Source organism: Pelodiscus sinensis, chromosome 6, assembly GCF_049634645.1.
Source record: "Pelodiscus sinensis isolate JC-2024 chromosome 6, ASM4963464v1, whole genome shotgun sequence".
NCBI classification, from domain to species: Eukaryota; Metazoa; Chordata; order Testudines; family Trionychidae; genus Pelodiscus; species Pelodiscus sinensis.
In genome coordinates, this window is record NC_134716.1 from 90,512,148 (window position 1) to 90,539,515 (window position 27,368).

The following is a 27,368-nucleotide window of genomic DNA, read 5'->3' on the forward strand; positions in this document are numbered from 1 at the left end:
TGAAGCCCATGTACTTCAGAGACTGATTCTTCTATATACCCCACCAAGATTAAAGTTTGCTAGTGTCTTGACTCTGAGGCTATGTCTAGACTATGGAGTTTTTCTGGGATACCAGAGGTCATCTGCTCTTCGGACATTTTTTGCAGAAGAGCAGACATGCTCTTTTGGAAGCCCTGTCTTCCTCATTTCACAAGGAAGGAAGGGCTCTTCCGAAAAAGGAGGTTTTTCTGAAATTTGATCCAGTATAGACTGGCCAAATTTTGGAAAAGTCTCCTCCAAAAAAACTATCAGAAAAAGGTACGCAAATTGCAGAGCTCACTTTGCGTATCTTTTTCTGATAAAAAGTGACAGTCTAGACGTAGCCTGGGTCTTGCTATAATCCCAGGTTGTTGTGATCTCCTTAAATGAAGGCAATGAAACTCAATGGAGACATTTGTTATGGCCAGCAGATTATATGTGCAAATCTGAGATTTGAACAATTATTCTGAGTTATAGAATTTGGAGAAAATAGTCATTAGTCATGCTCTGAAGATTTTTTTTTTTTTTTTTTTTTTGCTATAGCTTCTCAAAAGTCATTTGTCATAGAAAGTTCAAATTATATTAATTCAAATATACAGGTAAGGTTTAGAGCATAGGATGAATTCTGAGACTTGAAAAGGCATATTTGTAAATTAGGAATGTCACAGTAGCTCATCAGGCTATGATTAACTTCTGAAATGTCTCATATTACTGAACTAAATATTCTTTTTTTTAGTGGATCTCTGTAGTCTCATATTACTGAACTAAATATTCTTTTTTTAGTGGATCTCTGTCCCTTTTCCATTTGAAGATAGCCTTCAGACTGAAAAACAGTCACTAAGCAGGGTTGTAATGATGAATTTTTGGATGGAAAGAAATAAGAGACTACCACTTCCCCCAACCACTAGTAGCTAGAGTTCCTAACTTAGCTGCTTCTGACATCTCTTGCATCCTGCCAAGGGAGACAGACATCACTGGAATATTTTTATGAACTCTCTTAGCTTCATTTGTTGTGCCAGTAGTGCCAACATATAAAACTGAATTTGAGACATCTGGCCACATCCTCCTCCCAATTGAAGTCTCATCTCATTAATGAGTCTCATTAAAACCCTGTCAGAGCTCTGGTCACAGGAAACAAACTGTTTAGGAGCAGCAAAATAAACACAGGAAAAGAAATACACAGACTGTTCCAACCAAGCCACTGTTCCTTCAGAGGGGCCTTGGACTGACCACAGTCTTGGCTCAGTCTGATAGTAGTATCCTATTCCTTCTGTTGGTGAACTACCTTCTCATCAGGGAATGTAGATAAAAATACAGGCTCTGTTCTCTTCCTGGTTACTAGGAGCTCTCGTCTCCTCTCCTCCCAGAGCTGTCCAGTACTGAGCTGATTTTCCTTCCTCTTAAAATCCTACTGTATTCTTCGGATAACTTATAGGCATGGAGGAGTACAACCAATCCGGCCCAGAGGAACTCATTAACTCCTCCTTTACTGGTGTGGGATTTAAACACTGATGCTGCTGTACTTCTTCAGTGGTGAAAATGTCTTCCTCTAAAGGGGAAAGAGTTGTATAAACTTCAAATCCTGCTGAAGCAGGCAGGAGGTAGCAGAATCTTCTAATCACCTTGCCCTAGCATGGATGGCTGTGGTGGCAGAATCTTCACAATCGTCTAGCCAGGGGCAAGCAGCAACATTTTCATACACAGTAACGCCGATGTGCATATTTTAAGGTCTTTTCCCCATAGTGATTACCCTTCTTTTAGTTCACCAGGAGCAAAAAATGAGTCACGGAGCTCAAAAGGAAGATGGAAAAATATAGAACCATGATTTCCTGGGTACAATGGCAAAATTACGTTCTTTCCATCCCTATAACACTGTGGTTTCTATAGTTTGTATATTACTATCTGCTAATACATATACAATTAAATAGTGGGAAGGTAGCAGTCATCATCAGCAGTGCATCAGCTAAGCACAACTCAGGCAACAATCCTTCATCTTCCTTGTCCCCACTGGTTCCTGTAGACATACTGTTCTTACATTCTCTAACTTATCATTCCCATAGTTCAGAATGTCAGCAAGGCACCTACTCATTAGATTCCCCTGGTGCCAATGAATCCCTGCAGCCCTCCTGCTATTTTGATAGTTTCCTGCACTGGCTACCTGGAATCATCTGCCTCTGTTCTCAAACCTGTCTTCTCCCTAGGTTCCATGTCTTCATATTCACTCCCAATCCCAGATTTAACTCCCTGCAAACTCCAGTGTGTCCTTTACCATGTATCCAACCAACGTACAAAGGTGCACAGACTTTAGAAAGTCTAAAGGGAAATGAAGTCAAGAGGGGCAACTGAGTTCAAAGCATGTAGTCTGGGAAGTCGGAGGAGGCTGGAGTGTAAAGGGGACTAGACCTTTGGATTAGAAGCTACTACTGTCAGGAGCACAGGAGAATGAGGCTGGTCAACAATGAAGTTGCTTCTGATTCTGGAGGAACAAAATAAACTTGTAACCCCTAGTGGAGTTAGTTCTTGATAGCAATATCTGAAGGTGAACCTTTTCTTTTCCTTTTCTTGACTAGGAAGTTGAAGTTTACTGAGCTCAGTGGCTTCCTTGATGGCTGTATTCAAAGTCTCCTCGAACAGCTTGATCCTGTTGAAACGCCTGTTGGTTCAGATGGGACTGTGAGATGAAGTCTGCATCCAGGTGTGGCGCCAGATAGTGTATGTCAACCCCCCTAGTGGAGAAGAAGAGAAAATGAAAGGAAAGATGCCATGCCATAAAAGTAATCATAGGCAAAAGACAATGAGAGAGAAGATTTTTAAGCAGGGTGCAAAAGAGTCTTGTTATCATTGCTCTTAACTCTAACTGAGGTAAACATTAATTTGGTAGCACATCAAGAATTTGGGACTAATTTGGAATTAGATAGAGGTAGACCAGTTAACCAAGTCACTTAGCCCTGAGGAAAAAGAGGTAGGAGAAGACAAGTGGGGAGCAGGGTAGAGAAGATACAGGGTGATGGAGTGTGAATCAATGTCTGTGTTGCTCAGAAAAAAGTTATCGTACTCCAAAGATAATATTCTGAGTCCAATTAAGGATAGGCCATAAAGTCTGAATGACATAGTTGGTGCACATCTTGAATTGTGGGTTAGGCCACCTTATACTTACTAATAGACTCACATATGGCTGGCTTACAATTGCTTAAGCCAAGATACTGTGGCTGGTAGTGTTCCTGAAGTGGTGGGCGAAAACTCTGAAGGAACAAAGTTTATTTGAGACACTCAGAAGAAAAATGCATGGAGGAGTGGGAATGAGAGATTTGCTAGAACTGTAACCAGTGGATGCTACAAGCAGGAGGAGAGCCATATGAAACAATTTCCAATAACAAGAAACTGTAAAGCAGTATAGAACAGAAGGGAAAGTACCATTGCTGGTCCAATCTGTGCACTTTTCCCCTCTCCAGCATCACTCATTTGAGATTCTTGAAGTATTTTACCAAGGTGGCTCATTACCATGAACCCTGTTTCACATGGGGAAAACTGACTCTCAGAGGTGGATGGGGACTTGCACAGGGAAGTATCATGCTATTTAAGCACAGTCCTATATTGGCTCAGAGAGATCTGTCAGTCATGCCAGGGGAGCCCACCTACTGTCCACCCATTAGTGTTTGTCCACCGACCCACACATTTTCAAAAAGATTGTTTCTGGACTAAAAATGGGCATGGCCAAATGAAATAGTTTCATGAAAGTGGAAGCTGTTTGTTTGTCTTAGAAAGATAGCATACTTATTTTTTCATAGTAAAGTGGTTGTGCTGACTCTAGTCTCTTTTGCAAGCCATACACAGTCTACAAAAAATTACTGATTAGACAAATAGCATACTGACGGCAAATACACTCCATTCTTTATAGAGATTCCATGTGCCACCAATAGTATGTCATTAGACACAATGAAAGCATCTTTCCATGTGTAAGCCTTTTCATTCAATCTATGAAATGGTATTTTATCAGAGCAATGGCTGATGCAATGACTAAATATCATACTTTCTATTGAAGACAAGTATGCAATATATATATATATATATATATATATATATATATATATATATATATATATATATATATATATAAACCAGTACTGTGTACTGAGTGTTTTTGACAACCTTAGAATGGTATCTTCTCCAAATGCAAGAAACTCATTGTCAGAGGTTTGCAAAAGTTCTAAGCCCTTGAAAAAAAATCCTTGAATTCCAGCATACCTTGAAAGTGGGTATGAAGATGGATGTGATAATTGAAAAAGAGAGTGTTAAGGTTGTTTTGAGTGATTTTAATTAGTAATTTTTATACTTTTCAAATGTTTGGATTTCTTTTTTGTTTAGCTTTAAATCTGATCTAGTAAGTTACCAATTATGGGTGATGGTTGTTATATAACTACAAATGCTCCTACAAAATTTGTTACATGTAAGTTACTGATTAATAATTCTAATCATAACTCCAGTTTGTTTAATTCACCTTTTCCACTCTTACAAACTTCCCCTTCATCAACATTTCTTTTCTGACCCTTGTTTTATTTAGCACTATTTGATTTTTGTTTCTCTTTCCCTTCTCCTTAACCAGTTTTTCTTATCACTTCTTTTGCTACACTTCCACATTTACCTCAACAGTGTTGTCAACTTTTGTGATTTTACTGGTAATCTTGTAATTCTTGATATTTTTCTTAAAACCCTAACTGCTAGAGGTAAATGATTACATGAGAAGTCTTCATGTCTAGCCCCCATGCTGTGGCAATACCAAGTAAATCCAGACCATGCCTGACAAGTATTTGTCCAACCTTTTAAAAAAGTTCCTGGTCATGGGAATTCCACAGGCTTCTTTGTAATCCTATTTCAGATCTTAACTATCCTTATAGTTAGCAAGTTTTTCCTAATAGCTAACCTAATCTAATCTCCCTTTGTGCCGATTAAGTCCATTACTTCTTGTCCTGTCCTTCAGCAGACATGGAGAAAAATTGACCATCATCCTCTTTGTAGGAGCTTTTATCATATTCAGAGACTACTATCATGTACCCCTTTAGTCTTTATTTCTCAAAATTAAACATACCCATTTTTTTAAACCTTTCCTCAGAGGTCAGGTTTTCCAAACCTTTTATTACTTTTGTTGCCATCCTTTAGACTGCTAATTTTTCCACATCTTTTCTAAAGTGTGATACTGTATTAGACAGAGTACTCTAGGTGAGACTTCACCATTGTTGAATACAGCAGGGAAATTACTGCCTATACCACACATAGAGCACTCCTGATAATATACTACAACTATTTTTGCAGCTGCATCACATTTTTGACTCGTACACAATTTGAGATTCATTATAATTTCCTGATCCTTTTCAGCATTACCACCACTTAGTTAGTTATTCTCCATTTTGTATTTGCATTAGATTTATCCTCCCTAAGTACTTTGCATCTGTCTTTTTTTGAATTTCATCTTGTTAAATTCAGACCAATTTGCCAATTCATCAGGGTCATTTTGAATTCTAATCCTGTCCTGTATAGTATTTGCAACCCCTCCTGTCTTAGTGTCTGTGGCAAATTTTATAAACAAATTTATTATCCATTTTGGTCAATATAATGATCAGAGGATTTTAAAAACCATAAATTTCATTATTTCAGGTACCGTATATACTCGAGTATAAGCCGACCCGAATATAAGCCGAGGCACCTAATTTTACCACATAGAACTGGGAAAAAATATTGACTCGAGTATAAGCCTAGGGTAGGAAATGAGGCAGCTACTGGTAAATGTAAAAAATGAAGATAGATACCAATAAAATTACATGAATATTTATTTCAAAGAAAAACAATAACCTAGCTCTGTAAGTGGAAAAGGGGGTCAACAAAAACAATATGGTATCAAAAATACCGTAACTCCCGCTCAAAGTCCTCCCGCCAATCCAATGAGCCCCTGAAGGGCTGCCTGCAAGAAAGCGCCCAGCGCCAGCACCAGTCACACACGGGAACAGACGCTCGGACACTCGGCCCAACCAGCTCAGCCCCCGCCGCCCCTGCCCGGACCTTTCCCAGGCCAGAGCCCCTCTCGGCTGCTCCCCGAGCCTCCCTGCCGGCGGCCCCGGGGCGAGGCCGCTGGCTCCGAGCAGCACCTGCGGGCGCACCCGCAACCCAAGCGGCCGGCAGAGACTCTGAGCGCCCCGCGCAGCGACGGCCCCCGACACACGGAGCCCAGCCCGCTCCCGGCAGCGCCCCCCGCCCCGAGCGCCTCGGTTACCGGGGCCGGAGCTCCGGGCTCACGCGGCTAGACCCGGCCGGCGGCAGAGACGCGCTGAGCCCGCCCGCGAGCAGGAGGCTGACTCGAGTATAAGCCGAGGGGGGCATTTTTCAGCACAAAAAATGTGCTGAAAAACTCGGCTTATACTCGAGTATATACGGGATTTAAATCTGAAATTTCACAGTGTTGTAATTGTAAGGATCCTCACCCAAAAAGGAGTTGTGGGAGAGAGTCACAGGATTATTGTAGGGGGGATTGTGGTACTGCTACCTTTACTTTTGTGTTACTACAGCTGTGAAGCTGGAGAGTGGCAGGTGTTGGTCAGGACCCTGGCTCAGAAGGCAGGGCTACCACCAGAAGCACAAGAGTAATTATGTTATGGTATGGTATTTCTACTGCCTGCACTTCTGCCTGCAGAGCTGGGCACTTGGCCAGCAGCTGCTGCTGTATGGCTGCTCAGCTCTGAAGGCAGTGCAGAAGTAAAGGCAGCAATACTACAACCACCCTAAAATAATCTTGTGATCCCTTTGCAACTCCCTTTTAACTCAGGACTCCCAATTTGGGAAATGCTAGTAAACGCCATGGAATCAGCATTGTATAAAGTAAAAGCACACAAAACTCCAGATTTCATGGAGGAGAACAGATTTCAACACCCATGGTGCGTTTTTGATGATTGTGAATTTGGTAGAACTCTATTTATAAGCATATTCTTCACTCCATTATCCAAGTCATTAATAAGAACATAAGAACGGCCATACTGGGTCAGACCAAAGGTCCATCTAGCCCAGTATCCTGTCTACCGACAGTGGCCAGCACCAGGTGCCCCAGAGAGGGTGGACCGAAGACAATGATCAAGCGATTTGTCTCCTGCCATCCCTCTCCAGCCTCTGACAAACAGAGGCCAAGGACACCATTTTATCCCCTGGCTAATAGCCTTTTATAGACCTAACCTCCATGAAATTATCTAGCTTCTCTTTAAACTCTATTATAGTCCTAGCCTTCACAGCCTCCTCTGGCAAGGAGTTCCACAGGTTGACTACACGCTGTGTGAAGAAGATCTTTCTTTTATTAGTTTTAAACCTGCTACCCATTAATTTCATTTGGTGTCCTCTAGTTCTTCTATTATGGGAACTAATAAATAACTTTTCTTTATCAGCCCTCTCCACACCACTCATGATTTTATAGACCTCTATCATATCCCCCCTCAGTGTCCTCTTTTCTAAACTGAAAAGTCCCAGTCGCTTTAATCTCTCCTCATATGGGACCTGTTCCAAACCCCTAATCATTTTAGTTGCCCTTTTCTGAACCCTTTCCAAGGCCAAAATATCTTTTTTGAGGTGAGGAGACCACATCTGTACACAGTATTCAAGATGTGGGCGTACCATAGTTTTATACAGGGGCAGTAAGATATTCTGGGTCTTATTTTTTATTCCTTTCCTAATAATTCCTAGCATCCTATTTGCCTTTTTGACCGCCGCTGCACTCTGTGTGGAAGTTTTCAGAGAACTGTCCACGATAACTCCAAGTATTCAATAAAAGTATTGAATAGTACCGACTCAGGATTGACCCCTGGAGGACCTCACTAGGTACATTCTCCCATTGTGACAGCAAACCATTGATGACTACTCTTTGACTATGGTCTTTGAATCAGTTGTATGGCTACCTGATAGTAATTTCATCTAGATCATGTTTTCCTAGTTTGTTTATGAGAATGTCATGTGGGGCTGTGTCCAAAGCCTCACTAAAATCAAGGTACCTCAAATGTATGTTTTCCTTATCCACTAGGCCAGTAACTCCATCTTAAAAAGGTGATTTTTATTAATAAAACAAAGAAAACATACTTGGTTGCTAGGTGTTACAGAGCAACTGAAAAAGAAAAGATTAAAAACACAGAGAATTGCTTCTGTGGGATTCAGTTTAAAAATTACAGTGTACAGAGGGGTCACATGGGTTCAGCACAGAGAAGCTCAACAAACCCAAAATAAAGAAAATAACCTGATAATGTCTGACTAAACAATCCCTGTTCCTACCATCTGTTTTCATTGGCTATCTTGGCTTCCTGCCAACCTTCACTTCCCTAGCAGTCTTGGGGTACGTCTAAACTACATGGCTCCGTCAACGAAGCCATGTAGATTTGTTTGTTTAGTAAAGGGAAATGAAGCCGCGATTTAAATAATCGTGGCATCATTTAAATTTAAATGGCTGCTGCGCTGAGACGACAAACAGCTGATCAGGACGCGCTAGTCTGGACGCTCCCGCACCGACATGAAAGTCCTTTATCAGCCTCCCCGGTAAACCTCATCCTACGAGGCATAACGGGGAGGTCGATAAAGGGCTTTCAGGTCGGCACGGGAGCGTCCAGACTAGCATGCTGAGCTGACAAACAGCTGATCAGCTGTTTGTCGGCTCAGCGCGGCAGCCATTTAAATTTAAATGAAGCCGCGATTATTTAAATCACGGCTTCATTTCCCTTTGCCAGTCAGTCTAATCTACATGGCTCCATTGATGGAGCCATGTAGTTTAGACACACCCTTGGAGACTCTCTAGGACTTAGACAATTTAGTTAACTGAATGGCTGGGATGTTCAGAAAAGGGTAGTGCCTCTCCCATTTATCACACATCCCCCCCAAATTACAGACGGTGCTGAGCAACCTGATCCACACTGACTGTGATTTCTTCTTGGAGGTATAGGAGAAATAAGTCTAGTTAATAAGATCTAATTGTTAATAGATCTAATAATAAGATACATGCACATACTAAATTTACTACTGATTACATGAAGAACTAAACAAGATACCTCACGTGCATGGTATACAATGACTCAGATTGCTCAGCCTAGGAATGATTAGACCTGTTTTTTTACTTATGGACAGGCCAATTCTGGATAGCCTCTCCTTTAGCTTGTAGAGGGTTCTGTTTTCATTGGCTCTCCTGGATTCCTGCCAATACTTCCTGTTTCCCTAGCATTCCTGGAGACTCTCTGGGACCCACGGTCTGTGGGTTTAACTCTTACAGGCAATTTAGTTAACTAAATAGCTGAAATACACAGAAAAGGGAATTATCTCTCCCATTCATCACATACTCCAATGCATAGGATTTATAGGAATGGTACTTGAGTCAACCCTGGCGAAGGCCTTCTTCCCTCCCTACCAGTTTTGTGCACTCATGGACCTTGTAGTTCTCCTGAGTGCTTCCCTGACTACTAAGGCCAGGGTGTGCCTTCAACTGCTTAGGCACATAACAGTGTCCACTTACGTGGTCAAATACACCAGGCTTGAGATACGTCCCCTCCAGCAGTGGCTGGTGGTTTATACACCCTCCAGACACCCTCTAGGAAGGTTGGTGAAGGTGGCCCTGGTTCCCGACTCCCTCAAATTGGTATTGGATGCATTGGATGTGGGCTGATGTGCCCATCTCAGTGATCTCTGGACCAAAGGTATGTAGACTGCATAGAAGGTGCCACTCATAAATGTCAAGGAGCTGCGAGTGGTTCACAGGGTGTGCAAGGTCTTCCTCCCTCACCTGGTGGGCAGAGTGGCCTGAGTCTTCACAGACAACATGACCATGATGTTCTGTGACAACCATCGGGGGAGGGGAGGGGGAGGCTGATCAGATACATTCTGTCAGGAGGCCGCCTGCCTCTAAGACTTCTGCATCCAGCATAACATTTTTCTGGTGGTTTGCTGCCTCCTGGGTATGAGGAATCTTCTAGATGATCAGCTGAGCAGGCAATTCTCCTCTCACCAAAAATGAGCAATCCAGCTAGAAGTTGCCGCACTGCTCTTCAGGAAGTGGGGCACTCCCCAAGTGGACCATTTTGCCACAGCAAAGAATGCAGAATTTCACAACTTCTGCACCAGATGTTGAGTGAGTGAGGGGTCTGTGGCGAATGCCTTCCCCTTCTTGTAGTCACACTGTCTGTTCTGTGTGCTTTCTCCCAATTCCTCTCATCACCAAGGTCCTGGAAAAAGTCAAACAGGACAGGGTCAAGATCATTCTCATTGTGCCAGCGTGTCCCCGGCAGCATTAATATGCCAGTCTGCTGAGCCTCACGATGTGTCCACTTTGGCCTATACTGCTCCACCGGGTCCTGCTCCCTTAGGATCCTAGCCACGTTCTCCGCCTGCTGTCACTCCACCTCACAGCATGGCTGCTCCATGGCTACATGTGGAGGAGTGATCCTGTTCAGACACAGTTCAGCAGTCCTGTTCGGATGCCTTAAGTCATTGACCAGACAGACTTACATAGCCAAATAGACTCAGTTTTTGGTGTGAGCTGAGCTGTGAGGATTCATCCCTATGGAAGCTCTTTTCCAGACCATGCTTGATTATCTTCCCCACTTGCAGGAGATCTTGGTGCAGATGTCCATCCAAGTGCACTTGAATTGGTGGGTGAAAGACCAAAACTAAGGCCAGTCTGTTTTTTCCCCACAACCTGATAGTCAGATTCCTGAGGGGTCATGAGCAGCTTTTTCCATATTTACAGCCCTCTGTGCCTCTATGGGACCTTAACTTGGTCTTCTCCAGGCTTACCGGATAGCCCTTCAAGCCTATGGCTATGTGCTCCTTTCTGCACCCGCCCTAGAAGGTGGCCTTCCTCATTACTTTGGCTAGTAGCTGTTTGTCACCTGTGCTGAAAGAATGAAAGGGCTTCCGATATCCATGCAAAGTGTCTCTGATTGGATAACTTCCGCTTGTCAGGGCTCACTTAGCCTGTGCGCAAGCTGTCTCAGTGACCTTCCTCGCCAATGTCTCTATCCTGGACGTTTGCAAGGCTGCAACATCGTCTTTGGTGCAACAAGATTGAGAGGATGCTGCTTTCAGAAGAGCTGTGTTGCAGTCAGCATATCAGTGAACTCCTCCCACCTTCAGACATACTGCTTATAGTCACTTGAGTTAAATGGACACAAGCAATCACTCCAAGAAGAAAAGATAAGTTAACCTGTTTCTGTAACTGCTGTTCTTTGAGACATGTTGCTCATGTCCATTCAACATCCCTCTCTTCTTCCCCACTGTTGGAGTTTTCTGGCAAAAAGGAATTGAGGTTGGAGAAGGCGAGAGGCACCCTATATAGCGCAGCATGTGTGCACCCCTGTTAGGGGGTACCTGAGCTGGCTCCCCCATGGGTACTGCTAAGAGAAAATCTTCCAGCACCAATGCATGTGGCAAGCATACACACCTGAGTTGAATTGACATGAGCAACACATCTTGAAGAACACCAATTATGGAAAGGGATAATTGTCTTTTTATTGGATCTAAGAAACTCAGTTTGTCTGCAATTCATCATTCAGATTACTGTATAATAGTTCTTTTCTGGGCACAGATGCAGGCGGTTTATAGTGCAATTCCAATACTGGATTATACTGCGATTGCAATTCTTGTCACAAGCTACAGAGTGTACATATATATATATCTTAAGAAGTATATACTTATTTGTTAATTACTAATATCTATGCATCTTGCATGTAAGGACCAATTGCATTGCAGACTGTATAAGGCAAACTTAACAGTTCAGCTTGTTTAGAGCCTTGATGGCTGATCGCAGTGTTCTTTCATGATAGAGTGATCCTACAGCTGCAGCCTCAGGATTCTATATTAATCAAGAGATTCACATACATAAAACATAATGTTTTATTCCAAGTCTCACTCTTCCAAAGAAGAAATAAATTTCACAGAATGTAAGAACTCTCAACTTTTATGTAGACAGCTATCATCTGAAGGACGCTCAACCACCGCTGGTTTTCAAGGCTCACTTGACCTGGGAGCAAATCTCTTCGGTGGCCTTCCTCACCAAAGTTCCTATCCTGGACATTTGTAAGGCTACCTGTTAGGATTTCATGAAGGCTTTTCATTTCAGTTGCAGGATGAATGAAAGGGTACCTGTTTTCCACCCAAATAGTGCCTATGGGATCAGGAGGAATCTTAACCTGTTATAAAGCCAGTGGAGTGTTGTCTTGCCTCTCTCTGAGTGATCTGCTCATTCTACTAGGACTCAATCTGCCTTTGAAACCATATCTCTCTGACATCTGCAAGGTATCCACCTAGTCTTTCAGAGCATGTGCTTTTCCAAGAACTATGTGCTCATTCTTTTTTGAGAGCTGATGCACCTTTCAGAGATGCTGATCTACTATTTGTACTGAATCTGACGCCTTGGCACCCTCCTTTATAACTAAGTATAATGAATATCGTGATATGGAGGTCTCATAGGGACACTACTCAAAGAAAAAGAATCTCAGAGGGGCAGTCATGTTAGTCTGTAACTTTAAAAAGAATGAGTGGTCCCGTGACACCTTAGAGACTAACCAAAATATATAGAATCATGTACTTTTGTGGACAAAACCCACTTCATCAGATGAATTGGAATACTTCCCAAGTACAAACAATGGAGTTCTTTGAGATGTGTGTTCTTCTGAGTATTCCACTACCTGCTTTTCTTGCTCTCTGCCTGGAAGTCTTTCATTTTTTAGAAGGAATTAGAGTGGCAGGGGGTCTGTCCCTTCCTTATATTACCTTTGTAATGGAGCACCCGGGTGACTAGGACACAGGCAAAGACCACAGACAGTATTGAGATGTCTAACTGATTAAGAGTTCCTGAGAGCAGATACATCCTGTTGTGAAGCACCATAGGAACACACATCTGAAGCAACTCCAATTATTCTACAAGATAAGTAACTTCTTTTCCTAAATATAACTAAGAATTTCATTTATTTAACCAAGTTAAGTACTGAAATGAAGCCCAGTACAGTGAGACTTTGGTTGTCTGTGGCAGTTTTTAAAAGACATGGAAAAACTAATAATAGAAAAAGCTATTTCTGTTGAGTGAATTGTAACATGTATATTATGCTTTTCCTTCTTTGGTTTAAATAGCTCCTTTGGTTTTGAGGTTTTTGAGAAAGAAACCAAATAAGATGTGTACTTTATTTTAAGACAAAATGCTGTTGTGATATACCACTTTTTGTAAGACTAAGTAGATGCTATAGTAAAACTTTTTGAAAGAATTCAAAAGGGTTTTATTGTTATAAAATGTATTGTTATTTGTAAGGTATCTACATCAAATCAATTACTAAAATGTAAAAATGATGTACTGATGAATAATCTCTATAAAACCTTCATTTTTATACAGCAGCAATCTAAATGCGCTAAACATTATATATATGATATAATTATTTTTTCTACCCAGTTCGTTTAACACTGAGGGCAACAACTGCACCTGCTAAAATAAATACATGCACACAGTGCAGGAAAAAACCTGCACAATTGATAGCTAAGTGAAACTCCAAAGCACCCAAATCTTGCCTGCTTTTATTTTGTGTAATGATCTGGAAATATAACCTAGATTTGTCTCATGATTCTGTGAAACTTGTGAATCTTTTTCGTGAACCCAAAGACCCACTTCTGAGAGAATCTGGACCAATTAGTTTTTGTATTGGAATCAGGTGAATTTGCTTTTTTGAATTGTGCTTGGCTTTGTTTTTGAGTTCACTGAACCTAGACTTGTGACCTGGGCAGCAATATTTCCCGTTTAAGATTGCAATACATTTGATATGCAGGCAGAAAAAGAGGATAAGAAAAGCAAAAAAGTGCAAGGAATCCGTTTTATTTATATTATGGTAACTTATTAGAGGTTCTACCTGAGCTCATAGCCCAGTTGTATTAGGCCATCATTTCTCAAACTAGGGATCCTGCCCCAAAAGAGGCTTAGAAGGCTATTGTAAGGGAGTCATGGTATTGCGACCCATACTTCTGCACTGTCTTCAGAGGTATTGACAAATTTTAACTAAAGATCGGATGTTCTTCTAAAAGACATGTTCTAGGAATTTATGTTGTGAAAGAATTATGGAACTATATTATATGGAACAGGTCAGAGTAGATGATCTATTGTCCCTTCTGGCCTTAGAATCTGCAGTTTGCTATATTTGTACTTTTTGTGTCTTCAGCTTTTTGCTTAAAGCACATTTTCTTCAAGTCTTGTCTGTCACCACTCATCTCTGTTTCACACATGCTGCTTGGTGAGTAAATTAATCCCCTTAGTAGGGATGTTTTCAGATAATTTTGTAATATTCCCTGGTATTTGGTATTTGTGAGTGTCTAATGTTGGTTTCGTACATTTTTTCTTATAACAACTTTAGTATTTCTTTTGTTTATGATACATGCAGAAAAGTATGCTGCACATCATCATTGCTTACGCCTTTGTGTTAGTCAGTTACTTTTAGGCATGCTTATTACACATGTTGACCCACAGTATTAGCAATCTCATAAAAGTCTCTTCCACCATTTCTGGGCAGACACCTGGCTCAGTGCCAATTCAGTGCAGATAATCCCTTTTCCCAGTATTATAGGCATCTCTAGTAACATGCATCTCCCAAGACAGTAACAACTGTACTGCTGAAATCCCTTTTCTGTTACTTTACAATTCCACTTAATCAGGATGAAAAGCTATCCACTGGAGCTTCCTGATTAAGTGGATTCCACTGTAATGCAAAACAAGGCTAGAGGAAGTAAAGTCAAAAGAAGAAAAGACAAGTACAATTCAGAAAGAATTAAATAGACCTACTACACAAACAGATGTATGAATTGTGTAGTTTACCTCAGAGAAATGTTAAGTAATGAATTTAAAACAAATTATATGAAAAAGGAGCATCCAGAACCTTGTGGTACAAAGGATTGAAAAAGAAAAAGATGTATAATAGATAATATAAATCTGTTGGCACTGTTTAATAGAAAAAAAAAAAGGCTTGGAATTAAGAAGAGAAATTATGAATGTAATTAAGACAATATGCTAGCCTGTACCAGTGAACTGTTTATTGAGGCCATATTTAGAGTAGTCTGACTGTTTGAGGTGTTTTCTTATAAAATGGTTAGAGCTGATCAGAAAGCAGAAAAATATTTTTTCTGCATAATTTATTTTGTTTTATCACTGAAATTTCTTTTTCATCAAACTTTTTCTATTAAGTCTACCTTACATAATGGAATAATAGAAGATATACAGGACAATCAGAATGATTAAAGGTCTTAATTATTCCAATATGTGAGAGAAAGTAGAGATTTTATTCTGATAACATTGTTACACTAACAAAACTTCACTTAGTGCAACAAAGTTGCTGCAGATTCATACCGCTATAATTATGATCAGAAAGTCTTTATTTCAGTAGGACTCGACATGGATGCAGGAATCTGCCTATGTAGAGCAGTGGGCAGCAGGTGGAGCAGTGGGAAGCAAAGCCTAATTGTGATCTCAGATATGTGTATCTTCACTGCACCCGGAGCTCAAAATAAGCTATGCAATTTGAGCTACACAAATTGCGTAACTTATTTCAAGACAGTTTCAAAATAGGTCATTTCAAAATTAGGCACTGTCTACACAGCACTTATTTAGAAATAAAGTGCTATTCTGAAACATCCCCTACTCCCAGGGCCGGCCCAAGCCATTCGTGCACCTCAGACCCCAGGAGCATGGTGCTGCCCCCGGGACACCGGCGCATACGTGGCCCCGCCCCTGCCCAGTCTGGCAATGGGGCGCCCTGGGCTGTAGCCCGGTCAGCCCGTAGCTTGGGCCGGCTCTGCTTACTCCTCGTGGAATGTGGTTTACAGGAACATCAGAGTAGTGAGCCCATTATATTTCAAAATAATTGGCACACACAAAAGATATGGAATAGCTATTTCGGGATACCTCAATAGTGCTGCAGTATAGACGTAGCCTTAGGATGAAATCCTGGACCTAGTGAAGTCAGTAATAAAGCTCCTGTGACTTCAGTGGGGCAGGATTTTTTCCTAATATATTATTGTTTCAAGGTGTCTAGCTTTTCAGTTCTCAGTAGCATTAAATACTACAACACAATATTAAAATATTTACTATTTACTCCATGTACTTTCTTTTGTTGGGTTCAGAGCTAGATATTAAAAGTATTTAGGGAAGTTACTTTTTCTTACTTAATATGTCTGGCCCCAATCTTTTTGCCTTTGAGATAAACAAAAGTATTGCCATATCTTAAATAGGAGTAGGTTCAGACCCTGTACTTAATGCAAAATAATGCATCTTCAGAGATGTAGATGACATGAAGTGTTTGGTGAAAATTTCACTGCCTATTTGTATTTGTGAGACTTATTAGATAGTTATACCCCCACACATTGTCTAGCAGAACACAAATTTGAATACCCAACCCTCAAATTACATAAGAGAAACTAAGTTATAATGTGGCTTGGGCTGCCCATATAATTCTTACACTGAAATTTGTGAGAACTCTGCATACATATTTTGACTCATTTTGAGCCACTTTGAGTGGAAAGTGTGTGCACACACGTTTCTGAGATCACAATTAGGTCTTGCTCCTGCTCACTGCTCCACATAGGCAGATTCCTACACCCATGTGAAGCCCTATTGAAATAAAGAAGGTTACACATGAGCAGAGAAGTCTGTGTGCAGGGAGTGAATGGCCTCTGTAGGCCCCTGGGCAAGGTGTATGTGAGATTGGCTCCACACTCTTGGAAGGGGCCTGGCTTGATTGCAGAAGGGGTGGGTTCGATAGCAGGCAGCTATTAGCACTATCTGGAGTGCGTGCCACTGCACTCCAACAGTAATTTAAAGAGTCCCGGGCTCTGGCCACTGCCACTGCTACTATGGAAGCTGTGGTGGCTGGACCCCCCAGGCTCCTTTGAATTGCTGGACCCCATAAAATTCCCCCCCCCCCCCCCGCCATAACTTCACGTTGGGCAGGCCTGTAGGTGTGTGGGCCATTTACAGGATTACGGCCTATGGGTTGCAGACAAAAACTTACTCTGTTAGCACTTACAGAGTTTATACATCTCATGGTTAATCATATATTGATCACTGATCCATGTTTAAAAATGGTACTATTAGTTGTTGTTTTTTTAAATTGGAAATCTGAAATTAAAAGTTCTGAGTTACAAAATGAGTGAAAAGAGGAACCCATGTCTCATCTTCTTTATTGGTTTTACTTTCTCATAGTACAAAAACCCTAATATCACATGCTCTGAAATATTATTCGTCACAGAAATCATTTTAAGTCTCTGAAAACATAAGTTTATAATAATGCTAGCATATCATAGCCAAAGTACAGTAAAATTCCAGTAGTTCAGCATCCAGTTGTACGGCACTCCTGACGGTCCAGCATCAAAATGGCAAGAGCCTAGTGAGTGAGCTTCACAAGTCACAAGGCAGCAGCGGCAGCAGCTGAACCGAGCGAAACCAGACGGGACTGAGCCAGTCTACCACTGGCATTGTGTGATGCTGGACAGTCACTTAAAAACATTATATATATATATATAAAACCAATTTATAGTACCTCCTGATAGTCTGGCATATTTGATAATCTGGCACCACCTAGGTCCCAAAGGTTCTGGATTATCGGAAGTCTACTGTATTATGGATGTAACACATTTAAAAATATGCAGTTATAGTGCATTGGTCACATTATTTACACGGAATATTAGCTGTACTACAGGAAACATATTTTAATTCCCTTACAGGCTCCAGAACATTGATATGTTTATTTCACCATGTCATCTAAACAGTATTGGGAAGATAGTATCTAAAATGGGGAAAGTTTTTACAAACTTATTTAGCTGTTTGAAAGAAATACAATAAAAAAAAAGTTAATAACTTACCATGCATTACTTTGAAGTCCCACATAATAATTGGAAGATAATGAAAGAAGAAACCTGATCTTATTTACCTGAGTTTTGATAATGTTGACTTAGTAGTAAACACAATTTATAATGAAAATCAGAGTTAGAATGGTAGCAATTAAAATGACAGCAGTTGAATGTTGTAAAATATGCCATGTCCACCAGAAGAAAATGTTTCAGAAAATTTAGGCATATAAAAATTGATAGTTAGCCTCCTGAAGGAGTAGCAGTCAGCAGACATGCAGCTCTAACTTCATAACAGCATGGTAGACTGTTTTATGGAGCCAGTGATTACAAAGATCCACTTGAACCATTTTTTTCTTACTGGCGGATGTCCCAATAGCCTGAGGCCAAAGGCTGTGAGCATACTGCAGCCTGTGGTTTACACCAGAGTGTAGAAAATGCCAACACTAGCTGGCTGCACATAATTACACTGATTGTGGCCTGAGAGTTTGACCTATAATATAGAAAAGTGATAAATGTGCAAAATATCTGACAAATACAATCCTCTTACAAGTTATGTCTGATTGTTTTTCTCCTCAACAGATATGATATCTGCACTTACAAAAACAAGCCCTGTGGAACCTTGGGTAAGTTTATAAAGTGGAACTTCAACTTGTATTTGTTGTGTGTTTACCTTATTCTTAACTAGTGATTGATTAGTTTTGACCTATTTGCTAGTAAGCCTTCTCAGATATACACACCTAAACAGTAAAATGTAATTTATATGGGTTTATGTTTTGTTAGATCACTAGAAGATTAAATTATGTGAATGCTGTTGGGCATTTCTCTTCTGGTATCTGCAATGCTGCTAAAATCTAGTATATTATTCAGATTTACCAAGCAGTAATTAAAGGAGAAAACTTACTGCTTATTTCCCTATAATCTATTTCCATGATATATTGCAAAAATACAAATGAGAGAGGAAGGGGAAAAAAGACCCTACCCCAAGAAACTGACTTTGTGATTTAAATTGTTGACATTCTGTGTGAGTCGAGGTGCAACATGAAGACTGCTTCTTCTATAAAGCATTCTGGAAAATAATCCAACAACATAAAATAAAACAGTATTGGAGCTTTTGGTGACTTTACAGTAGAAAGTGCATTTGCCAACATTATGGACAAGGTGGAGAGATATTGTCCTTGCCATCCCGTATCACCAGAAAGGTGTGTGTTGAGAAATATTGAAGTATTTTAAAGACAGAAATCTCTCTATATATAAAAGAAAGTTTTTCCTGTGGGACAACAGAGTGACATCATCATGTCACTCTGCGTCCCGCCTGCCTCCTCCCTCTCTGTTTCCTCCCCACCCTCCCAGCTCAAGCCAGACGTTGCTGCTTCCCCATACCACTTAGAATTGCTATTTTAAACCAAGCCCCTACCCTACAGGGCTTTGGCACAGTAGCTGGCAGACACCACATCACAGCTGTGACATCCCAGAGGCGGGGGAGAGGGTATGGTGCTCAGGACAGCAGCTCGGACAGGCACTAGGAGAAGGGCTCCCAGCCGGGCTTATATGCCAGCAGTAGACTTTTGGGGGCTCCCTCACCACTGAGCTCTTGGGGAGCCTGAACGTGGTGCCCGACCACCCAGAGTCTGGCTGCCCCTGTGGAAATTCACCCCCTCCTTAGCAGCTGCACTTGCCACAACTGCCAGAGCATCCCTGAGTAGCCTGGGGGAGTCACTGCACTGACATGTCTGCTCTTTTCCTTCCGCTCCCAGTGGGCAGATGGATGGCCCTGGGCTCTGCAGGCAGGGCTGGGGCAGTGACCAGGGGAGAGGTCAGAACAGTGGCTCCCTGTGCTTCTGCTTTCCCCACCTCAGCAGGCTGCAGTGCCCTGGAGTGCCGTGTGCACACAGCACTACCTGCGCCTCGCTATGCCCCATGCGGTGAGGGCAGACAGCAGTGTTCCCTCTAAACTGCATGGCAGCACAACTTCATAGGTGATTCATTAGCCCTGCCCAGTCAGTCAGCTCTATGCATGGAGCCCTGAGCCTCTGATTGGGCGTGGCTGATGAATCACCTGTGAAGCTCAGCTGCCACTCAGCTTAGAGGGAACAGCAGCAGGCACCTCTGTGCCTCCCCGGCTGCCAGGATTAGAGCCAGGCCTGACATGGGTGGCAAACAGGGGAGGGGGAAGGTGTGAGTATGGAGGGGGGGAGAGAAAGGGCCCGGGCTGGCAGGGGAAGGAGGAGGAGGAGGAGGAGGAGGAGGAGGAGGAGAAAGGGCCCTGGCTCATGCAGGAGGGAGAAAGGACCAGGACTCTCAGGAAGGGGGTTGGAGAAGTAGTCCAAGCTGGCAGGACGGGATGGAGGAGGGAGAAGAGGGGCCTGGGCTGGCATGGCAGGGGAGAGGAGGAGAGAGAAGAGGACCAAGCTGGCACTGCAAGGGGAGGAGGGAAGAGGGAGAAGGAGGGGCCTAGGCTGGCGCGGTTGGAGAGGGGGAAGGAGCCTGAGCTGGCATAGTAGGGGAGTGAAAAGGGACCTGGGCTGGCATGGTGGGGGAGAGAGAAGGGGTCCAAGCTGGTGTGGCAGGAGGGAGGAGAGAGAAGGGGCCTAGGCTGGCGTGGCCTCCCCTTGTGGGGGGAAGAGCCAGGGTTTCCTACACCCCACAAGAGGTTGGCAAACACAGGGAACAGGGGGCACAGCTCCCTAGTTATTATTAAAGAGATTTTTGTGCATAGACTAAGTCTAATATGTGCCTTACAAATCACTTTTTCAGTCTTAAATCATTTCATTAGCTTCTTCCTTATAGTTAACCATTAGCACTCAAATTCTGTGTTGCTGATTACTTTGGCTTATTGATTTTTGTTTGTGATTATTTTGTAGGCCTTCACTGGTTGGAGTCCACTATTGTGGGGTTTGGTTTTGTTTTGTTTTGTTTTTGTTTCCCCTGTTACTGGCTTCCCTGAACCAGATTCTGATAGCCTTGACTCAGGTTTAATAGCAACTTATTATACAAGTGGTCTTAGTGCAGTAATGAGGGTGACTTGTTTAGGTAAGCTGTAGACAATGTGAGTAAAGCAGATTGGAATCTGGCCCACTGCAAACATAAACCATATGCATAATGTATTTTAGTATAACGTAAATGCCTTCAGACTACAAATTTTTAAATTAAAGCCAGCACAGAGTTGTCAAAACCATGGAAATGTAATAGTGTCACAGAATTGCCACTGTAAGAGTTCAAAAGGGGAAAATATCAAAGGACACATTCAGTGAAAAACATCTTATTTGATACTTATATTTAATGTATATAACGATTAGTACACTAATCTTTATTTTATAAGACTTTAGCATAGAGCCAAATACTGCTCCACTTCAAACTAGCACAGGGCCTCATAAATTACTAAATAGGAAGTGAACAAATTTTAAATTGATGCTTTTGTTCATAAAGAGTCAGTTACAACCCCCTTCTACCAGTTTTGCAATGGACATCTTGGAAGCACAATGATGGCAGTTTCTTTGCATTGTGGGAACTGGAGTGGGAGCAGGAACAATGTCCTATATGACCCCAAATCAACAAAATAGTTAATAAATACTTAAGTGTCTTTGACCTTAAGCACATGCTTAATGAGAGCCTATACAAACTTCCCATGCAGCAGCACTATGAATAGGAGAAACCTAGGTCAGGGTGCCCTGGAAAGAAATGTGACTAGAAGATCGGCTGCTGGACACAGCTTCCTGTTCTTCCCTTTAAAACTCTGATGTAAGGAGCTATGCAAACATCTGTGTTCAAAGAGCAGCCAACATAAAGGGCATCCCTCCACTGTATTAAACTAACTGTGGCAGTGGCTGGCCCATGTTAGCTGACTCAGGTTCACAAGGCTCAGGCTCTGGGGCTAAAAAAAGTGCAGTTTAGATGTTCAGGCTTGGACAGGAGCCCAAGTTCTGGGACTCTGTGAGAGGGGAGAGATCCAGAACTCAGGCTCCATCTTGAGCCCAAATGTCTACACCACAATTTTACAGCCCTGTGAACTTGAGTCAGCTGACATGGGCCAGCTGTGGATGTTTTCTTGAAGTATAGGCATACTCAATGTGACTGTGCAGCTGCTCAGTGGCTTCAGTGGAGGATTTCTCCCCCCTCCCTTATACATCTGCTAAGCATCTGGCTCAGCTTCTTGGGCCAGGTTCTGGGCTCTGGATTTGTCCTTGACTCTTTTTTTGCAAACCTAAAAGCACTGTACAGAATTACAAATCATTAGCCTGATCTTTTTGCTATTATTCCTGTGACCAAGTTCTATACAGTGAGCATATAGGGATCACTTTACCCACCCTTGAAATGTGGCCACCTCAGTGGGGGAACATGACAATCATACAATTGCTAGGTACACTGTATTCAGATTCAGGAAGTAAGGAATACTTCATCCAATTAAAACAACAGGGAATTTTAGGCAGATGGAACACAATTATTAGACTGGCAATAGTTAGTAGGTTGCATAAATTTGTTAAATATTTTTCTTAATTCTCTCCTGACTAGTTCTCTCTCCTTTGTCATCCTCTTCTCTCTAGTGGTTAGTAGTCATTTATTCCTACTTATTTTAGGCAGAAGGGCATAATTTAGCACCATTTCCTCATAAAAGGTAACAACTCGCCTTTAATGGCAAAGTAATTCTTTTTCCAGTCACTATTTTGGAGTACTGTATTTCGCAGGGCAGGTGATTCCCTTGGAGAGGCTGTTAATGCTTCTTCCAGATAACAGACCACAGGGAAGAATACCTTAGGTATGATTGGTGGTTAGAGTCCATCAAATGTGAAATCAAAATATTCTGCCATAGTATATTCTATGTGATATTCTAATGTTGAGATTGTGTATGATATAGCAAGCCTATATTCTGTAAGTGCCAGTGGTTTTCTTCCCAGTAAGAAATCTTTAAAAAGCACTTACAATATAATGATAAATGGAAATGCCTTCCTTGTTTAAGTGAATGTTTTTTATTGATGTGTCTCCTTTCCTTTTATTGATGCATTCGGTTTTGTTTTTATACTCCCAAAAAAGAGGAAAAAAGTACCCCTTAGGGCTTTCGTAGCTAAAATTTTTTCTTGTATATTTTTAGGAACCCACTAAATTTAAACAGATCTCTTTAGAAAAATAATGTGAATACATTTTACTTGCTGCAGCCTCAAGAATGTTAAAATATAAATGCTTTCTTGAATTCCCTCTCCTGTCTCAAGTTACTAGGTGGTCCCAAGTTACCAGAAGTAAAATTTATAAATCTAACCCCTAGTCTAGACATTTTCCAGCACTGACTATAGTTCACAAAATATTAATGTCTAGCCGGCAAGGAAAAATTCCCCCAGTGATTTTGAAAATGGCTAGAAAGTTAACCTTTTGCCAATTGCTCCTTCTGTGTGTGGAGGTAATTAAAAAGAATCCAGCCATTTATAACTAGGGCTTTTAAGAGTTGAGCACCTTGGCATGACCCTTTGTGTCGCTTTCTGTTTATTCAGGCTTGGCCTCTGTAGCTGGAATGTGTGAGCCTGAAAGGAGCTGCAGCATTAATGAAGACATTGGCCTAGGTTCAGCTTTTACCATTGCACATGAGATTGGTCACAAGTGAGTGAGTTTAAAAATCTGCATAATTTGATTATATCACCTTTGAAAAGCAATGTAATAATCATCATGATTTCTTATGTTTGGCTGTATCATCTCTCCTTTAGGGCTCCTGGTTGCTCTAGATAAAATTATCCACCATGAGTGGTGATTATTTTATTTGGTGTGCTTTACCAAGGACTTCTACTTCAGAACTGAGGCTATGTTGCTTACCCTTCTATTTCAGATACCTTATTTAATTTGTGATTACTTGTGAGGCTGGGCTAACAATTTTCCTACTTTGTTTCATATATGTTTTTAAATATTTGGTTTTGGTATTGTGTTTTTCCCCTTTCCTTTGTCTATCTTAGTGATCAAAAGCTGTTAAAAGGTAAAGTAAAATCATATTATTTTGCTTTTAAATCCTAATTAAGTCTCTTTTGATTTGTATTGTGACCAGTGCTTTTAAACATATTAAAAAATGATGTGGAAAAAGAGGTGAACAGTGAGATGGTAAATTTGGTAGGTTACACAAAATTACACAAGATAGTTAAGCCTAAGGCCGAGTATGAAGAATTACAAAGTTACTAAACTAGGAATATGGGCAACAACATGACAGATGGAAGTCAATGTTGATAAATGCAAAGTAATGCACAATGGAAAACATATTTCTAACTATATAAAATTATAGAATCTAAAATAGCTGTTATCACTGTTATCAGTCCATGTTGATCGTTCTCTGAAAACATCTGGCTGATGTGGAGTGGAAGTAAAAAAAGCTAACAGCTTTTTGGAGTCATTCAGAAAGGCATTGATAATGCAGAAATTATTATAATGTCTCTATATAAATCAATGGTAGACTACACTTTGAATAAACACTGTGAGCAATTCTGGTCACCCCATCTCAAAAGAGATATATTCAAATTGAAAAAGATGGAGAGAAGGATATAAAAAATGATTAGGGGTATTGAACAGTTTCCTTATGAGGAGAGGTTTAGACAACTGGGACTGTTTAGTTTAGAAAAGAGATGAGTGGCTGAGTATATGATAAAAGGTTTATAAAATCGTGAATATTGTGAAAAAAGAGTAAGAAAGTATTATTTACCTCTTCATATAATCCAAGAACCCAAGATCACCAATTAAATTAATAGGGATCAAATTTAAAAAACATAAGAAAATACTTCTTCACTCAACACACAGTCATCATATGGAATGCTGCCTAGGGATGTTGTGAAGGCCAAAAGTGTAACTGGATTAAAAAAACAATTAGATAAATTAATGGAGGCTAGGTCCATCAATGGCTATTACTCAAGATGCAGCCCCATAATCTTTGACTTCCAGGAACTGAGACTAGATGGTAGGTATTGGATCACTCAATAATTATCGTGTTCTGTTCATTTCTTCTGGAGAGTCTGGTACTGGCCACTGCTGAAAGACAGTATATTGTTGGACCATTGGTCTGACCTGATGTGGCCATTGTTATGTTTTCATAATTAAAACAACATTTTCATTTTTATTGTTGGTACAGTAGTGTAATAACCATGAAGTGTGCACAATAGTCATAACATCACTTGCACTTTCAAAGCACCCATATATCATTTTTAAAAGAACATTATGCTTTTGGAACAACAATAAAATGTGATTAAAGACTGGTCTTGGAATGTTTCAGGTCTGCATTCGAAAACAAGAATCACCAGTAACCTCTAATGAATATAAAATGACTAGGCACCTCCTATTATGATTTATCAGGTCTCCTTCCTTGTTTACATGGGTTGACCAATGCTGAGTCATGGATGCCATGTTTTTCCAGTCATTAACTGATGCAACAGCTAAAAATTCCCAATCTAAAATGGGAACTATCAATCTACTGAACAGAATCAGCAGTTGGAAGTACACACTTATTCCAGCCCACCTATCATGCAAGATAATCGTTAGGCAAGTATTACCTCATTTATTTTATTTGTGAAAAAAGGCTGACTATACAGACATTTACACTGAGGTAGATATTTTACAAATACAAAAATCGTTTAAAACTTAAAACTGCATCAAAAGTAAGAAAAACTAATTTAAAGCACATGTAGTTCATTCTCTCTTAATCTTTCCTTCTTTCTGTAATTATGTACGTAAGTGGTGGAGTAAAGGAAAATATATTTCCGCTTGTAAGGGAATAATTTCTGTGATTCACTAAAAACCATGGAATTCTTGCTCATTAACCTCTTTTATAATTATATACAACCCTCCTATGAATTTAGTATACAGTATTTGCATAGAAAAAGATATTCAAGTGATACATATATACATACAGTATGTATTATAGTGCTGTTAAATCATGAAGAAACAGGTACTAGGTTATTTATAGAAACGTGAATGTAATTTAAATGGTAAATCATTCTTATCTATGGCAATGTTAAATGTTGGTGTGATGACAGTGATTTCTGCATATGATTTGGGTATGAATAAGAATCTAGGAACAAAGATGCAGCCATCCTGCGGATCCTGTGGTCATGGCATCTTTTTTTCTTTGAACTATGACTAAGTTTGCTACTATATTTCTACACTTTTTGGCACTGTCTTCTTTCTTTATACTGAAGATCTCTTTTAAAAATGCTGAATTGTCCATTCCTGGAGGTTCCTATCTCAGACACAAGTATGGACCAAGCTTGTCAAACTTTGAGTTGAGAAGTGTGTGGATACCAGTTTCGCTGTCCCCTGCTTTCTAATGCATGGAATGACTGGAGAAGGCATCACAGCCTGTCCTTGGTGGCAAATGCTAATTGCAGTGAAGTTATTATTTTTGAAATATTTGGTCTAAAAGAGTGGCACCTGTTCAAATATAGTGAGACATCTAGTTGTCCTACATTTCATTCAATAAGTGCTGTGACTAAATTATAAGAAAATAGGTGGTGGCTGAAGAACAGTCCCGTCTAAGACTTTAGGTATGAACGCAGAAGGTTAACTCTACCTGCTGCAGCTACACTGATGTATTAGGGCATCTCTACACTAGAAAATAAGTAGACTTGAAATAATAACTTCCAAAATAACAAAATCGAAATAGTGTGTGAGTTCTCCCAAAATGGAGGAGCATTGCAATTACTCAGAATTATTTTGAAATAGCATTTCCACACTGATTGGAACCTACCTGGGACGTAGAGCCTCTGGAAGCACTCTGGGAGGGCACCAGGAGGGCGGACACTTCCTGTGGTTGCTTATTAGGCAAGGTGCGGTGCATGCTTTCAGGGGCTCCTCTTTACAGCCACATCTCACACATCACTCCTCCACTGCCTCCCATTTTGGGGAACACAAAGGGAACACATTGTGCTCTGGTTGCCCTTGTGGACATCACAGCTCCTACAACATGGAGCCAGACCTGCTGCAAAGCAGTGCCAGACTCACAGGCTTCATGCTGTGCATCATGGAGCAATACTTCCAAACTGCCCACATTCTGCTCTAGCAGTCTGAGGACCAGCCTTGACAGCAGGGCCTCATCATCCAGGTCCTGGCACTCCAGCTGCTGCACATGTCACTCACACACGCCCTGGAGACTGTGGAATGCCTCTTCTGGCAGCAGGAGACTAATTCCAACTGGTGGGACTGCATCGTCTTGCAGCTATGGGATGATTAGCAGTGGCTCCAGTACTTCTGCATGCGGAAGGCCACCTTCCTGGAGCTCTGCGAATGGCTCATCCCTGCCCTTAAGTGACAGGACACCCAAATGCAACCTGCCATCCCCATGCAGAAGTATGTCACCATCACCCTGTGGAAGATTGCCATTCCAGAGAGCTACCACTCCATCGGGAACCAGTTCAGTGTGGGGAAACCCACAGTCGGGTCCATGCTCATACAAGTAGTGAAGGCCATCAATAACGTGCTCTAATGGAGGTTTGTCACTTCAGGCAATGTGGACACCTTCT

The 27,368-nt window shown here is 41.2% G+C and overlaps 1 protein-coding gene across 6 annotated transcripts in view; it reads left to right on the top strand.

Moving 5' to 3' along the window:
* ADAMTS6 (ADAM metallopeptidase with thrombospondin type 1 motif 6) overlaps nucleotides 1–27,368 on the top strand; it is a 380,566-nt gene that overhangs the window by 154,807 nt on the left and 198,391 nt on the right. For all 6 annotated transcript variants that reach the window (XM_075932396.1, XM_006117000.4, XM_075932394.1 and 3 more), the window contains 2 exons: nucleotides 18,475–18,518; nucleotides 23,376–23,481. In XM_075932396.1, coding sequence (XP_075788511.1) covers nucleotides 18,475–18,518; nucleotides 23,376–23,481 — 150 coding nt within the window. The remainder of the gene's footprint in view (nucleotides 1–18,474; nucleotides 18,519–23,375; nucleotides 23,482–27,368) is intronic.